Source organism: Falco peregrinus, chromosome 8 (genome assembly GCF_023634155.1).
Source record: "Falco peregrinus isolate bFalPer1 chromosome 8, bFalPer1.pri, whole genome shotgun sequence".
Lineage (NCBI taxonomy): Eukaryota > Metazoa > Chordata > Aves > Falconiformes > Falconidae > Falco > Falco peregrinus.
This window is the reverse complement of record NC_073728.1, coordinates 41,739,296-41,754,931: the sequence shown is the minus strand read 5'-3', so window position 1 is coordinate 41,754,931 and position 15,636 is coordinate 41,739,296. Positions and strand designations below refer to the sequence as shown.

General features: G+C 43.8%; 1 protein-coding gene across 1 annotated transcript; it reads left to right on the top strand.

Annotated features, from left to right (window-relative positions):
- The first annotated feature begins 373 nt into the window (after nt 1-373).
- RND3 (Rho family GTPase 3) lies at nt 374-15,040 on the top strand. Its single transcript, XM_055812850.1, has 5 exons — nt 374-715; nt 795-882; nt 8,175-8,284; nt 9,833-9,967; nt 12,965-15,040. Exons 1-5 carry the CDS (start codon nt 566-568, stop codon nt 13,214-13,216), a joined length of 735 nt encoding a protein of 244 aa, XP_055668825.1. The 5' UTR covers nt 374-565; the 3' UTR covers nt 13,217-15,040.
- Nucleotides 15,041-15,636: the final 596 nt, after the last annotated feature.

Genomic DNA, 15,636 nt, shown 5'->3' with positions numbered 1-15,636 from the left:
AACATTTATACCACTCACCTCTCCTGAGGGAGCCGGCGCCACACCAGACCTCACCCTGACAGGATGACACCGGCCTGCCGCCGGCACGGGCTCAGCGGCTGGGCCGGAGCCCGGCGGAGGCGGGAGGTTTGCGGGGACGGCCTGGCTGGGGGGGGGGGGTCCCCGCCGGGAGGGCGGCGGGGGCGGCATCGGGACCCCCCCAGCTCCCCGCCACGCCGCTCCCGCCCGGGGCCCCTAGGGGGCGCGCTGCTCCGGCGGGCCGCCGGCCGCGCGAGGCGAGGGGGCGGGCCTCGCACCGGCGGCGGGCGGTGATTGGCGGATGAGAAGCTATAAATAAGGGCGGGTGGCGGGGGACAAAGCAGTCTGCGCGGGACCGGCGGGCGGGCGGAGTTGGAGCGGCAGTGCGTCCCGCGGCTCTGCCACTTCCATTTGTGGTTTTTTTTTTTTTCTAATTTTCTTAAAATTATTTTTATCTTTTTTGGGGGAAACCGAGTGTGTTTTGTTGTGTGGGGTTTTTTTTTTTTTTCCTTTTGTTGTGGCCGGCCGAGGGACTAAGCCGAGATCAATGAAGGAAAGAAGAGCGAGCCAGAAGTTATCGAGCAAGGCGGTGATGGATCCCAACCAGAACGTGAAGTGCAAGATCGTGGTAGTGGGGGACAGCCAGTGCGGGAAGACCGCGCTGCTCCACGTCTTCGCTAAGGACTGCTTTCCCGAGGTGGGGGGGCCGGGGCCGGGGCTGGGGCCGGGGCCGGGCGGCGGTGGGCGCGGGCTGACCGTGCGCTCTCTCCCGGCAGAGCTACGTCCCCACCGTCTTCGAGAACTACACGGCCAGCTTCGAGATCGACACGCAGCGCATCGAGCTCAGCCTGTGGGACACCTCGGGTGAGCGCTCCCCCGCGGCTCCCGGGGTGGGGGCGGGGGTGTGTGTGTATAGCGCCCATCGGTGAGGAAGGGCAGCCCCCGGGGCTAGGGAGGGGGTTGTAGCGCCCGTCGGTGAGGAGCGGCAGCCCGCGGGAGTGGGGGGGGGGGTGGTGGGGTGTAGCCTCCACCGGTGGAGGGGGGGGTGGGGTGGGGGGTTGTAACCCTCCCCGCAGCCCCTCACCGCCGCGTCGTGGCGGGTCTGCCTGCTTCCACGTACGAGACCGGCGACCGCTTTTTTTTTTTTTTTTAACTCTGAGGTATACGTTAGCGATACATTTACTTGGGGAGGGAAAAGGGTGTGGGCAAGGCTCCAGGGGCGGTTTGCCAGCATTGCAGGGCAGGCGGGCAGGGCAGGGGCAGCGTTCGCACCTGCCCGGCTGGGAGTTGCTGCCGTGAGGCGCTGCGGGGCCACCGCTGCTGCGGAACCCCCGCTTTGCCCCCTGGAAGAGTGACGAGGTGTTCAGATATGTTAATGGTAAATTACATCAGCTCACCTTTGAGTTCCTTGTAGCCTCCTCTCTCGTGCCTGTTTGGCTTTTTTACAATATACAGGACTTTCCCCCTGTGTTTTAGAGTCTAAAGGCAGGAGGGATGGGGGCAGTTAGGTATCTTTGGCCCTCTGAGGGTGCAGGGGGGGACCCATCCTTTTCTACATACTAAGATCAGTGCTTAAGGTCCTCCTCGTTCTTCGCGTTGTACCTTCAGAGGCTGTGGCAAAAAGTCTCTTGTGCTTTGGGGTGCTTGGCCGTCTTGTGCCCCTCTGCGTCCTGCTGGCATTGGTAGCTGGGCTGAGCTTGGTGCCGGGGTGAGGGTGCACCCCTGAACTTGCCTGCTGGGTGCTGGATGGGGGTGCGGGTCCCTGCCGCTCAGGGACTGAGGGTGCTGGGAGAGGTGCTCGGGTGAATGACCCCACTAACAACGTTACTCTGTAGAAATGATAGGGAGAAAGCTGGAGGAACTTGACAGAACATGCAAGCCCTTTCTTCTGTAGACATGCTGTGTAGATGGCTTGTTCATGTTGAATTTACACCAGCAGTTCCTTCTAAATATGACAGCAGTCCTTTTACCAGTAACTAAGATGTTAATCCCTTTAAAAAAAAAGTTTAGGCAGTGAGTTGGCTTTTCCCTTGCTGTTAAGGAAATGATTCCAAATTCTTGCAACACAATTACTGGGAAACGGCAGTGTCTCTGCCCACAACCAGTATCAGCTTAGCTCTGAACTGATTTTTTTTCTTCATCTTATGCCAAGTAAGACTTGCAGACTTCTAGAAGTGTCTCTGGTTTGAGCTTTCATCCTGATTACTAAACTGGCTGTAACAAACTCCCATTGAGTAAGGGCTGATTAAAAATTAATAGTTAGTTATTTTGGAAAATTTTATCTTTAGCTATTGAAATACAACCCACAGGTTGTTTGACATGGGAAGGTTTGGAATCTCTATGTCAAAGGCTGGAGACACCTGTGTAATGAAATCATTCTGTAGCACTTCAAAAGACAAAAGCAGTGGAAGGAACACCTGCCAGCCTTTGTGTGTACATGATGTCCTCTCAGGCCTGTCCTGGGACTAGCAGAAAATTTGACTGAGTCAGAAGCTTAGGATCAAGTGGCTAGTTTGCAGTCTGAAACTGAAGAGGAAATGTTTGAAAGGTCCAGTGCTTGGTTTCTAAAGGTATTGCTGAACATTGGATCCTCTGGTTGTGGGACTCTGCGGATGAAGACTTGTCTTCATAAACCGCCCTTCTCACAGACTGAAGAAGAAACACCCAAACCTATTAACCCCATGAAGAAGAAACCCAAACCTATTAACCCCGTGCAAAATCGCATCACCAGATAAGAGACATCAGAAGATAAGATAGTGTTTAAGCATTGTCTTAAATTCTTGATAATTTTTTACAAGTCATTGTCCTAGTCCTTTGCTGAATTAAAATAAATGTCTTAATGACACTTTTAAAGCAGGACTAGATTTAGTTAACTTATAAAAATGACTGATTAAAAGCCAAATAATCATGGAACATGATGTCAGTTGCAACACAGGGGAGGTAATGGCTGGAGTCATTTGAGATACTTCAGTGCCTCTTGGGGGAGGGATGAAAGGATGCTATTTAGCTGTTTTTGATTGCTGTATACTACAGATACTTATCAAGTCATCTTGAAAGTATTTAGTATCCATATTTAACCCTCTTCACTCTTTCCTAACTGGGAGCATGCAGCAGGCTGCCTTACGAATTGGTCCCTAACTTGACCTAAAGTAAGTGTCTGGTTTTTGCATTGAATCCTTTGAAGGGAAGGTACTGCCACTTAGAGCATTTTTTTTGCTCCCTGAGAAAATGAGAGAAGCTGTAGGCATGGATTAAAATAGTCTTGAGCTAGGGTGAGAACAGGCCCTGCTGTCATGGTTTTGGGTTACAATTTTTATATAATAACACACTTTTTACTAGAGGACTCTTAAGTCCAAAATGCAGAGAGTCATGCAATTGATAGAGCATTTTAAAGCTAGCTGTAAATTTATTGGGAAGGTTCTGTTGTATCTTGGATATGCCTGTAGAAATATGGGGCAAAACACTCTTACAAGTAAGAATGGAATGGGAAGATTCATTATTCAAATATTTTCTGGTACTGTCTAGTTCTGCAAGTCATTATAAGGATTTAAATTAGCCACAGCATTAAGGAAGGCACTTGCCAACTTGAATATCAATTGGCTTTTGGACTGCCAGCCCTTCTTTCAAAGCAGGAATGTCTGGTTGCAATCTAACTACATGATAAATTATTCCACTGTGTGGTAACGTAGTATGGCAGTCTTAAGTCTTAAGCTGTTTGGGAGCTGCGTGCTTATTTTGCTAGGTAGAGTATTTGAAGTTTCAGGTTAAAGCTTCATCTTGTACTCTCATGGACGATGTGAAGAGTGATTCTATGTTAGACACCTTTGTCTACCATCAGCATAGTCTAATGTATATTTACTGAGTTTTTGGCTTCTTCCCTTAAAAGTGACTACTTTATTTCTGTTTCTTGCTAGTACACTATGTGGCATAGAAATTATGTACCATTAATTATGTATACATACCTGTGTCTCCTTAACACATATTTTAGGGTTTTTTTTATTGGTTGAACTGTGGAAACTGTACTGGATACTCCAATAAAATAATTCTCAACAGGGCCAGAAATACATACACACTTCTGGGGATTAGCATATAATTAAATCCTGAAGGGCATTAGAGCTTAATCAAGTTAGCTTTACTTAGCTTTACTGTGGTTTGAATGTGTACAGTGTATTCCATGTCAATATAGAAACTTCATATTAATTATAAAGTTTTGTGCTGAAATCTTCCCAAAACCAACTGAAACATACAGGAATCAAAGTTACTGTTTCCCCAGGTTCTCTGGCAGTAAGCATCATAACTGGAAGGCAAACAGAAATTTGAAATTTCCCTTAACTTTAAAGTTGGCTGTGTTGAGCTGTATGTTTTTTTGGTGTTTTTTTTTTGTGGCAGAGTAGCAGTAACTAGTCTTTATAGGGTTTTTTTCCCCTTTAGAGGGGAAATAATTAAATTGATAACTGGGGATGCCAAGTCACCTGCCAAAGTCCTGTTTTCTGTTTGAGCTGTGGAAATGTAAACAATGCTATGATTATTGTAATAATCATGTGCTTAGAGATGACGTGTTCTAGGATATTCACTATACAAATCCACCTGCATTTTCTCCAAACAGCCAAGGTGGATTTGGAAGGAGGAAAGCAATCAGTAGTGAATCAGCTACTTAAAGTGGCCACTGCAGTATTTGATGTGTTTTCTATGCAGCTGATAATTAGTGAGCCCAAGGGTTTGAGAGTGAGAATGCTGCTGTTCATCTGTTGTTCTTTCAGTTGACTGGAGTCCAAAAGGCTACAAAGACTAATGCCTGATGGCTGCTTGGTGGTGTGTAAATAGTAAAGTCTTGCCTGCTACTGAGCACCACTTCCCTGAGAGCCTGCAGGCAAGCAGAGGCTGAACAGCATGGTGAGCAAGGAGCTGCCCAGGTTCAGCTCTGTAGGTGGGACACAGGGCTGAACCCTCCTGGTTGGGACTGGTGGCGGCTCTGGATCTTGCAGACACGTTAGGGCTTCAGCTCTCTGTGATCTAGCATCTTAACAGCAGTACTAAGCCATCAAAAAATTAAGTATGCTTTAACTTTTAACCATGTAATTCTGTTACTAAGATAGCAACACTGAAGTCTAAGCCTGGTATCTTCTGTAGACCAAAACCAACCATGTTGCTGGGGAGGGGTTTTATTTCAGTTTAAAAGCTGAATTTGTTTTGCTTTGCACAAAACATCAAGTTTTAGAAGTGGATAATTTTTAATGCTTAAATTATTTTTGCTTAAATTATTTGTGCTGCCAAACAGATTAAAAAAGGGGATTGCATCTGGAATATACTTCCACTACAAAGTAAGACGAGCTGCAACATTATCAGCAATTCCTTGGTAAAATTCATCTGTGTTGTCCTTGATAAAAATTTTTTATTTTGTAGGGACAGAATTGCAAACACAAATAGGCTTTTTTTTTTTTTGCTTCCCCACAAATACTGTAGCTGTAGCTCTACATTCTCCTTCTGTTTTCTAGGGTTGGCATGGCTTCAGATCTGCAGACTAAGTTGAAAAAGAGTGAGCAGCCTTACTGGGCTGTGCTCAAGTTCGCTGTTCAGACTTGAGCCTCATTCCTGAGATTCCTGGCTTCTGAGGGTTTCTCTGGGCGAAACGATGAAATGCCAGTTTGAATAGGCCCGCACAGTGAGGGCCGCAGCCCCTCTTTATTTGCGCAGTAATAAAGGTTCAGTTATTGCTGTTGAATGAGATCAGGAAATTTCCTTTGTTCATACTGCAGCCCGAGTAGTTTAAATGGTTCCCGTTTGTTCTGCCACACACTACCCTAAAGAAAAGGATGTGTCAAATATTTCTTCTAGCTTGCATCTGAGCAGGACTGCCTAGAAAAGCGCACTTACTCTAGCTCAGCATCTTTAATAGGAGACGTTCAGAAGGAAAACCTATAAAGAAAAACCCTCAAAACACACACAGCTACAGCTGACACAGTAGAAAGGAGTCTCTGGGCTGGAGGTGGTGACTGTATGTGTACATAAATACACGCTGGTGGACATACATGGTGTGTTGTATCCCTGAAAGACTGGTGAGTGAGAAGATAGGTATGTGTCTTAGGAATGAGTTTCTGGGTGAGGCTTTTCTGAGACTCCTTTCTAGCCAGCAACCGCTTGGCCAAGCATTAATGATCTTCAATCCTGCCCTTACTTGCAGGAGCTCGGTGGGGAGGTGAGCTAGCCAGGCCACGGCTCTCACCAGCGTGCGGGCTGGTGGCTGGGCACCAGTCTGTGCTTTCGCCAGTTTAATGCCACAGAGCAGTGCGGGTGGCTAGTTAACGGCACATTGCTGCTCTGCAATTTGTCTGTCCAGGGCAAGTAAATTGGCCCTGGGGCTCCAGGCTAAATAGCTTGGCCCTGAGGCCCCTGGATGGAGGCACTGTAATAGCAGTGCTGGAGATAGCTGGGGAATAATTAGTAGCGGAAAACACTTATTGATAATCACTGCGAGCAGAGCTGAAATGAATAGTTAACTACTGGTCAGCTCAGCTCACTTAAATGTCTTTCTAATATGTCATTTACCACTGAAGACACCTAACTGTTTTTTGGGTTTTTTTTTTTGAAGAGCAGTTCTTGACAGCTGCCTCTTTGTTAGATTGACATCATTTATGAAGATAAGCATTTGAATAAAACAGTCTTGTTAAATTACCTTCTGCTACCTAGTTTGGTAATGCTTCATTCCCCATGTGTTACTCTTCATTTCAAAAACAACATTCTTGGGATTCTTGACTCCTTCCTTCCAGTATAAGCTGTCCAACTGAAGTCATCTGCGATACGTTCACACCGTTCCCCACTCCTTGTGCAACAGCATGAGCTGTCTGTCAGTTAAAAACTTGAGGAATTTCTCTAATCCAGTTAATAGTCTGCTCAGCCTCTGAGACCTTTACAGCCAATTAGTTCTAGATAGTTGCAAAAATAGGTGGTATAACTAGCTGATAACCCCAACACTCTTGAAAGCTGTATTCCTGTTGCATATGTTCTGTGCTATATTTTAGGTTCATGAGAAAAATACAGAAATAAGAATGCATAACTAAGAAAATGAATTTTAAGTTGCAGGCACACAGTTTAAAGCCCTAGGCCTTATCCTGTTGGACTATTTAACTGTTTTAAGTAGCCTTCCAAATTAGAAGTGAATTCTCCTCAGTAAATGAAAACTTCAGCAGAGTTAAGGCCAAACCAAATGGTACTTCCTAGAAAAAAAAGGAAGATTTCCATCCCGCCACCCCGCACTCCCAACCTGTTACAGATTCACCAGATGACCAAAATGAGATTTCTGACTCTGGAGATGTTTCTAACTTTGCACATCATGACAATTCTTAAAGAAAACAGCATACCCCTCAACAGATCTGGAAGTAAAACCTGCTCAAAGTGCAAAATTGGACCTATTCCTGTTCCATCAGATTACTAATTTGCTTTGATCTTGTTGATAAGAACTTGTTTTATGGGCTAAACATAAACATTTAGTGCAAGCATGTATCGGTTTACAGATTGAGGCTTTTTTGTGACAGATAACTTGCGTGCCTGCCTTTAGGGCTGGGATTCTTCCCTGCTGGAATACTGCAACCAATGCTTTGCTTTGAAGCAAGAGTTTCTTCTGAAAATTGCAGATATTCATGACAACTAAAGATGCTTTTTGCACTTGGAACTATTTGTTTTAAATTAAATGTTAGAAGAAACAAAATGGATTTACTTCAAAACTTTCTGAATTTTTCCCATGAAAGCACAACTGTGACAAATCTGCTTTGCAGAAGCCTTTTGGATGTCAAGGATTTGTTCTCAAAAGTCAAATCCCTGCACATTAATGCTGGGACTTAAACTTGGGCTGACCTGATTTCCCTTAACTTGTTATTGGGGGCATCACAAGCTTTTATGGGACATGGGTCACTGGGGTGCCATCACTCTTTAATTACTTGGGAAAGCTGTTGCATTTGTAGGTGAGAAACAAAAGGAAAGTAGGGAAATGAGCAACTGCAGTGAGCCTTTTGGGAATGCAGTGCTGTTGAAGAAATTATGGTAGCTGGGTGCTACTGAAGAGCTTCACTGAAAACCCCTCTAATCGTTCTGAATAAGCTTGAATGACTGCAGAAAGTGAAAAATACAAACTAATAAACATGTTGTTTGTTTCCCTGCAGGGTCTCCTTATTATGACAATGTTCGCCCGCTCTCCTATCCAGATTCTGATGCTGTCCTGATCTGCTTTGACATCAGTCGGCCAGAAACTCTTGACAGTGTGCTAAAGAAGGCAAGTGTTCAAGAAACATTTGAGTACAGACCTGTTTGAGTAGCTTGTCATTAAATCTCTGAAGAGCGGTGCTGTTTCTTATATTAGAAACGTTGGTTTGTTTCTTTTAATGGAGAGATGACTGGACCGTGCTTTGCACTGCTAGAATTTGTTTGAAAGGGATGAATGTTAATTGAAAACAAGAAGCCTTTAATGGATGCTTAGGGGTGAAGTAAATTCTCATTCCTCAGCTTTTAACCAGCAGTGAATTGTTCAGGGTGGTGTGAGGCGCAGGGCTGGGTGCAGCAAGAATTTGTCTCTTGCATTATATTCATATAACAGACAAGATTGAGAAACTTTGCCATGTTGTAATGACAGTTAGTACATGCCTGCCAAGTGTTTGGGCTTTTGCCATGGCTTTACATAACTTCTCAGCCTGAAGTTAGAAGGAGCCAGTGACAAATGCCTCTGGAAGCCACTGAAAGTCCAAGCAGTGGCATGGAAATGCAATCCTGACCAAACTTCAGAATTTTTCACAGGCTCAGTGATCTGAGATTCAGTGCCAGACTCCCCGACTTAAAACACTGAATTTTCATAATCAAGCTCTGTGTTTGCAGAGGTGGTCCTGGTCCTCTTCTTGGTCACTGACCATGACTCAACTTTGCAGTGTTGTCTTTAAGGCTTACTGACCTGAAGTTCCTTTTTTCTGTAGCTGGGGCTGGTGATTTTTGTGTCACTGGGAATAAAGTGGCATACAATGCTCTGAATAATCTACAGAAAATAGTTAAAAGACAATTCTCTCAGCTACTAACTGTGCCAACAAGCATCTAGAACTGTCTTTCTCATTTCTGTCCATGATAATGTTGGTTAATATACTGTTGCTTAATTCTGCAAGAGTTTTTTCTTAATATGCTTTTAAACTCGGATTATATCCTTAAGTTTTTAGGGATTGTATGATCTGTTCAAATTATGCTGGGAATTTTTTTGGCTTTCTTTTGTTCTCAAAATAACCACGTAGAGGAAGAAACCCCAGAAATATATCACACGTTCTGTATGAGGGGTTTATTACTGGCTCAGAATAGCTGAACCCTTGACAGATTCATGTAGTTTTAGGTGTGAGGGTGTAGCCATGAGCCAGTATATAGCAGTGCTAATTTTGTGGTCATATAAGACCTACCTCTGTAGCTCTGTCTTGAGGAACCATTGAATTTGGTGACACTGGTGTTCGTTGGTTCCTGTCTGCAAATGGCAATGGCTGGGTGTTTACCGCTTGTGAGGTGCGACAGGTCTGCAAACCTTTACTCATGTAGGTAAACAATCTCAAGTCATTCCCTCTTGATTAGTAAGTCAGTGGAATTAGTGAGTGTATGAGATTATAAGATTTCATCTGCAACCGGATTCTGCTGGAACTGATGCCTTTAGAAATTAGCTTGAAGGTAGATAAAACTATTACGTAAGAGTATTTCCATGTAAAATGTCATGACTTATTAAACTTAATCTTGTATCCGTTGCTGCTTTGGATTTAAACATTCAACTACTCGAGTATAACAACCACCTAACATTTTACAGTGGAAAGGTGAAATCCAGGAGTTTTGTCCAAACACCAAAATGCTTCTGGTTGGTTGCAAGTCAGATCTGCGCACAGATGTGAGCACGCTAGTGGAGCTTTCCAATCACAGGCAGACACCGGTGTCCTACGATCAGGTATGTGCCACATCCATCTTTGTACTTAGGGGTGAAAGATAAGACTCTTCTATCACTGCAGCCATCTTTAGGAACAGCTTCTCCCAGCGTTGACATGAGTGCTTCCTAGAAGGCAGATGGGCATACTCTACTACTAGACTAAGGTGAATTTGAAAGGTCTTATGAGTAAAGGCAAAGCCTACCTGTAGGCTGGATGCAGCAAAAAGTGATGCAGCCCCACAACGTATGGTTTAAGTGTCATAAAATTGTAACCTCATTAGTTGCAAAGAGCCTTTTAAGTGAGTTGGAAATAAACTTCCTGCTTTTCTGGGCCTACAGAGGCCAAAGCAGTAACTGAGAGGTGACATGTCCCATTTATTTACTGATAAATTGGTAAAATTGTTGTCTTCAGACGTTAGATTTGAATGTCATTCATTTGATGTTAAGCATCTTGACAAGTATTGCATATAATGTCCCCTTTAAAATCCTGTTGCCTTAAAACACCTGTAAGGACACTCTAGCTCCCTCGGAAGGTGGCAGCAAATCCAGAAAGCATCTTAATTCTTGGCAGCAGCTTTCTGCTGCTGGGGAAGTGAGAAGCTTGCAGCCAGCCATCAGGGAATAGAGAAGCCAAGGTGAAAAGGAAAAGAATCAGGCCATGGGAGAGCAGGAGGCAGAGAACAAGGGAAAACTGGTCTTGAAGGTAAACTTCCCCTTATTTTGTGTATTCTCTATATAATGTGTGTTATTACTCACACGTGTCTATCATACGTTGCAGCTGAATCAGTGATGGTTTCAGATACACCCTGCAGGGTGTAAGAGCGAGAATGGTATCTCCAGATGTGACTTTATCTAGTCTGTATATCCTATGCTATCAAACAGTTTTTGATGCTTTATCCACAGCCTCAGGTTTTCCAAACCAGCAGCTCCTAGCAATTAGCAATTGCTAATAATGCAGTCTCCTACAGCACGTTTAAATTGGAAAATGCAAAGAGATAATAAAGTGATTATCTTGATTAAAATAAAGCATGGGATGTTGTACCGTGGTGGCTTATGCTGCTTATGGCATTTTTCTACATTTCACACAGTAAATATCCCTCCATCTCAGACAGTTTTGTATGAAACTGAATGCCAGGTTTTTACCTTAGTGTAAAACGATTCAGAAGTGTCCTTTAATCCTGCTTGTTGCAGAAGATGTCATCATAGTTACAGACCACCACTGTTGCATGTATGCATTAATGTTGTTCAGCTTCAGAGCTGTGCTTTTGCATACTATTTTTTTAATATTAAAAACTTAAAAGGAAATAGTCCGCCACTTACTGCATACATAAGTTCATGTATTACTTTTTTTACAGTACTTCAATAAAATCACCAAGTCTCATGATGGATAGTGATCAAAAAATCTAGTGACAAGTGGATTTATCCCCTGGAGTTGAAGATTCACATCTCCTCTGGTGTCACAGCTGAGCCCGCAGTCCTTAGGAACAGGAGTCTGCTGAAGACAAAGGGCTAAGCCAGGAGCTTTTACTTGGCAGCCAAAGGGAAAATTGTATGTGTTACAGGGAAGGTCATACTTGACAGACTCCCATAATTCCATCTGAATGTAAGCAAAAGCTTGGACGGAGCCATGGTTGTATCTTCTGGTTGCCCAGTCCCTCCCTGGTGGCATGAAGCAACCCTCCTCTGGTAGTTGTATGAAAGGATCCTCTGGGCTCGAGATATGCAGCTTATTTTTAAATTCCCTTGCCTTGTTAAGTCAACGTGGGATCAAAGAACTTACTGGTGTTTTCCACATTGCTCTTAACTTCATAAGTTTGGGAGGGTAAGGAGAGTTGATGGCGACGCCCTGCCTCCAGTATGCTAGCCAGTTTCCAGTCAGCTAGTCAGCTGCACCTGAGCAAACATTTCTGTGACTGAGGTATCGGCTAGGCTTGGTTCATAGGATGTTTGACTGTGGGGAGGGCTGGGCCTATGGACTAACACTCCTTTATCAGCCACTCCCACCGACAATTGATAAGATGGCAGCCGCATCACTGCAGTGTAAACAGGGCACGCTGGAGGCTAAACAGATGGGTCCAAATAGGCGAGTGCTGTCGACCTGGCACTAGAGCAGAGAGGAGGGGTTGGGCTGACTTGTGCCTGTATCTCAGGCCCCCTGAATATGTGAGGAGTGGCACATCAAGGATGTGGTTGGATTTCGTAACTTACAAAAAAGTCATCCCTCAGAAGTAAAATTCCATTCAAAGAACTCCATTTTTTTCCATACAATGCTGTATTGTCTTCCAGTAGCAAAATGCACAACAGGATACCAGGGTGTTGTCATCTTCTGGAATTGCGTAGTGTTTTCCTTGTGCTGCTGGAACAAATATCCCTGCTTTGACTTCTAATGCACTTAAAATCAAAAAGGAAGGGCTTGTGTAACTGCTAATGTCATTTTTTTCTTTTTTTTTTTTTTTGGCCTGTTTCCTTAGCTACAAGTTGATATAACTATCCCTGACCCAGAAACCCACAGCACGTTTCCCTACAAACTTTGCCTCCTTCGTGGAGATGCAGCACAGCTCCGCTCCAGGTCAGGGGCACACTGGCCAGCCCTTAAGGCAGTCAGAATACATTTTGGGAGATAGCAGGCTTAAATCTGGAAGCTGCCAGGTTTGGGCCTTTCCCGGCGAGCACGTGGTTCACAGATGTGAGTTAAGGTACAAGGGTGAAACTGCTAAATAGGTCCTACTAATACTCTTCCGGCTTTCTGCAGTTGTTTGCAGGTCGCTGAGCTTATCTTCTCTCTTTGAATTTGTATTTATCGTCATAGGAGATAATGCTTGGATACTTGTTCACTGCATCTTGGAACCAAAGCTCTGTTTATTTTGCAAAATTAGCTGCTGGCTGTAGTGCTGGAGCGTTAGCTTTGGTTTTCACAAAACATTGTATATGGAAAACAGTGCTGAAAAGTAATTGTATTGTTTGCTTTGGCACTCTGCAGAAACTTGGTATTGATCGCATGTGCTTTTTTTCCCTTAGGGTGCAAATATGGCCAAACAGATTGGAGCGGCTACGTATATTGAATGCTCAGCCTTACAGTCAGAAAACAGTGTCAGAGACATTTTTCATGTTGCCACCTTGGCGTGTGTGAATAAAACAAATAAAAATGTTAAACGAAACAAATCGCAGAGGGCAACAAAGCGAATTTCACACATGCCTGGCAGGCCAGAACTTTCCACAGTGGCGACAGACTTGCGAAAGGACAAAGCAAAGAGTTGCACGGTGATGTGAAGGACCTTGATTTCCTGGAGAAGGAGGAAGAGAGCGTCTGGGAGGGGTGGAGGCTCAATGAAGTACACAGCCACATGGTATTTAACGAGGGCTTATGCCAGTGCTTTAACCGAGACTTCACCTGTTGTGTGAGACTGTACTTAGGAACTGAGCAGCAAGAAGAAATGGCTCTAATTGAGGTGGCATCAGGAAATATGTTGAAGAAAATGCCAAAAAGATAAAAAAAGGGAAAATGTTTGAATGTGCTGAGAAAAGAGTGAATGGGAAGATAACGCTGCGAAGGAGAGAGATGTCATTGACAGTGCTTGTTTCTTTCATTAATGCTCTACTCCTGGATGCTACCACTTTGATTTCATTAAAATAATACTTTAATGTTTTTTTAAAGACTTCACTCTTAATATGCCCTCCTTATTAAGGAACTATCCCTGTGACCTTATAGTTGGTTTTCCAAAGGATATGATCTAATTTTTTTTTTAGTAGCTCATCATTAAAATGGAGAGTATACTGAGGCCTGTGTGTCACTTAGAGGAAAACACTGTATGTGAGAAGTCTGGAGTTTTGCCTTCCTGAGACGGCAGCACAAGCTATGTTTGAGCACGCTGGTAATGAAGACAACAGTTTGAGAGTTCCCAGTATTATAGGTACCCTTGGACTGTGGAAATGAAATGGATCAAATTGAGGTGTGGGGGCAAACTACCTGCCTGTTGCAGGACCTGTGACTTTCCATTCCTCTTTGTGATTGTAATTTAGAGTGGAAATGATCTCCAGTTCTGGTGTACTGTGTGGGTATGTCGCTGTAGGTTCAAGTGAAAGGTGCTCGGAGCTATGATGACAAATGATCCTTAATTTTATGACCGTGATAATTTGTTAAGCCTTACTGCCCATCTGGGGAAGCCTTGAGACTCCTGCTTCTGCTAGCAGTTGGAGAGCTGGGTAGATCCCAGGATCTAGCTCTCTGTAAATGCTACAGAGAGGTGCTATTCTGTGATGTGGTTCACTGCAATTATCTTTGCAAAAAAACCAAGAATCTGCAAATGAGCCAGCAGAGTCAGGTTATCTTTTGTGATGCTCTTACTTGTGAGGCAGCCGTCTCTCACTGCAGACTGCATTTGCTTGTGGTGAGGAAATGGGGTCTGAGGAACTGTGACGCCTTAAGGGGTCCCCAGTGGAAACTGGATACTGCCTTTAGTCTTTAAGATCAATAAATGTGTATCCAGACAACAATCATGAAACATCAGTGAACCAGTTAAGTCAAACTCCTTTTTGCTTATTGAATACTATTGTTATAGAAATAAATCGGCCTTTAAAATGGTTTGTAACTGCTTACTGACTTAACTTCATAGCTTCTCTCAAAAGAAGGATACTGTAAGCTCTAACCAGCGTGTCTATCGCTTGTTGAGGACAAGCGTTTTGTTCCCAAGGTTAATGCTTCATTTTTGAAGTGTTAAGGCTGTGTTTGTGACAACTTGCGCAAAGGGTAAAGGGTTACCATAATTAAAACTCTGTTCTGTGTGTTTCCGGCACTTTGTTTCATCTGATAAGAACAAAAACACCCGTTCCGATTATTTCCCACAAAAAGACATTTTTACTACCGTAATAAGCTTTTGACTGATGCAACAGCGCGCTTAGGGCAGTATTACAAAATAGCTGGTAAGTGCTTTCTGTATTTAAATATTGTGGAAAAAATAAGTTATAACTGTTATAAAGCAGGACATTCATTACTTTTTTTTTAATTGTTGAAGTCACTTTGTATGTTTGGTTAATGTTTCTGCAGTATTTATTAAAATACCATTTTTTCTTTGAATTAAAAAAAAAAGTAATTGACTTGTAGTGGAAATGGCCCTTGTGTGTGTTAGTTCATTCATACGTGTGTGCTTTGGACATAATTGCAGTGAGGTACAGGCCAGGCGTAGCTGGGAATCAGGATGTGATTTTAATAGCAATCCATCTTACCTTGCTGAGAGCCTTTTGGGTTCTTTGGCATTACATTTTTGTAGTGCGAGTTACTTACCTGAGTTGCATTTCCCAAAAATGGCAGAGGCAGAGGAGACCAGAGCAAGCAAAATGGAGTTTGCTTTGCCTCTGAAGCATTGAATAACACTTTTTAAAAGGTTTCATGTGTTCAGGTTGCTCCTAGGAACTGTTCTTTGCTGCCTGCTGTGAGTCCAGCACAGACAGACCTTCCTAACCAAAGGGATATGCCCCTTCTCTGTCACTGCTGGGACATTGTGGTTGCTGTGGCTCCTCTTGGAAGAGCTGTCCTGACACACCAGCTCTGCTGGGTGTTGGGCTCCCATTTGAACATAGGACATGATGCTGAGCACAGCCAGAGTCGTTCTCACCACCCTTGCAAGGCTCCTCTTCCCCCTTGTAAAGTCAACGCAAGAGAGCTTCCAAGCATCTTGCTTTCAAGTCTATTG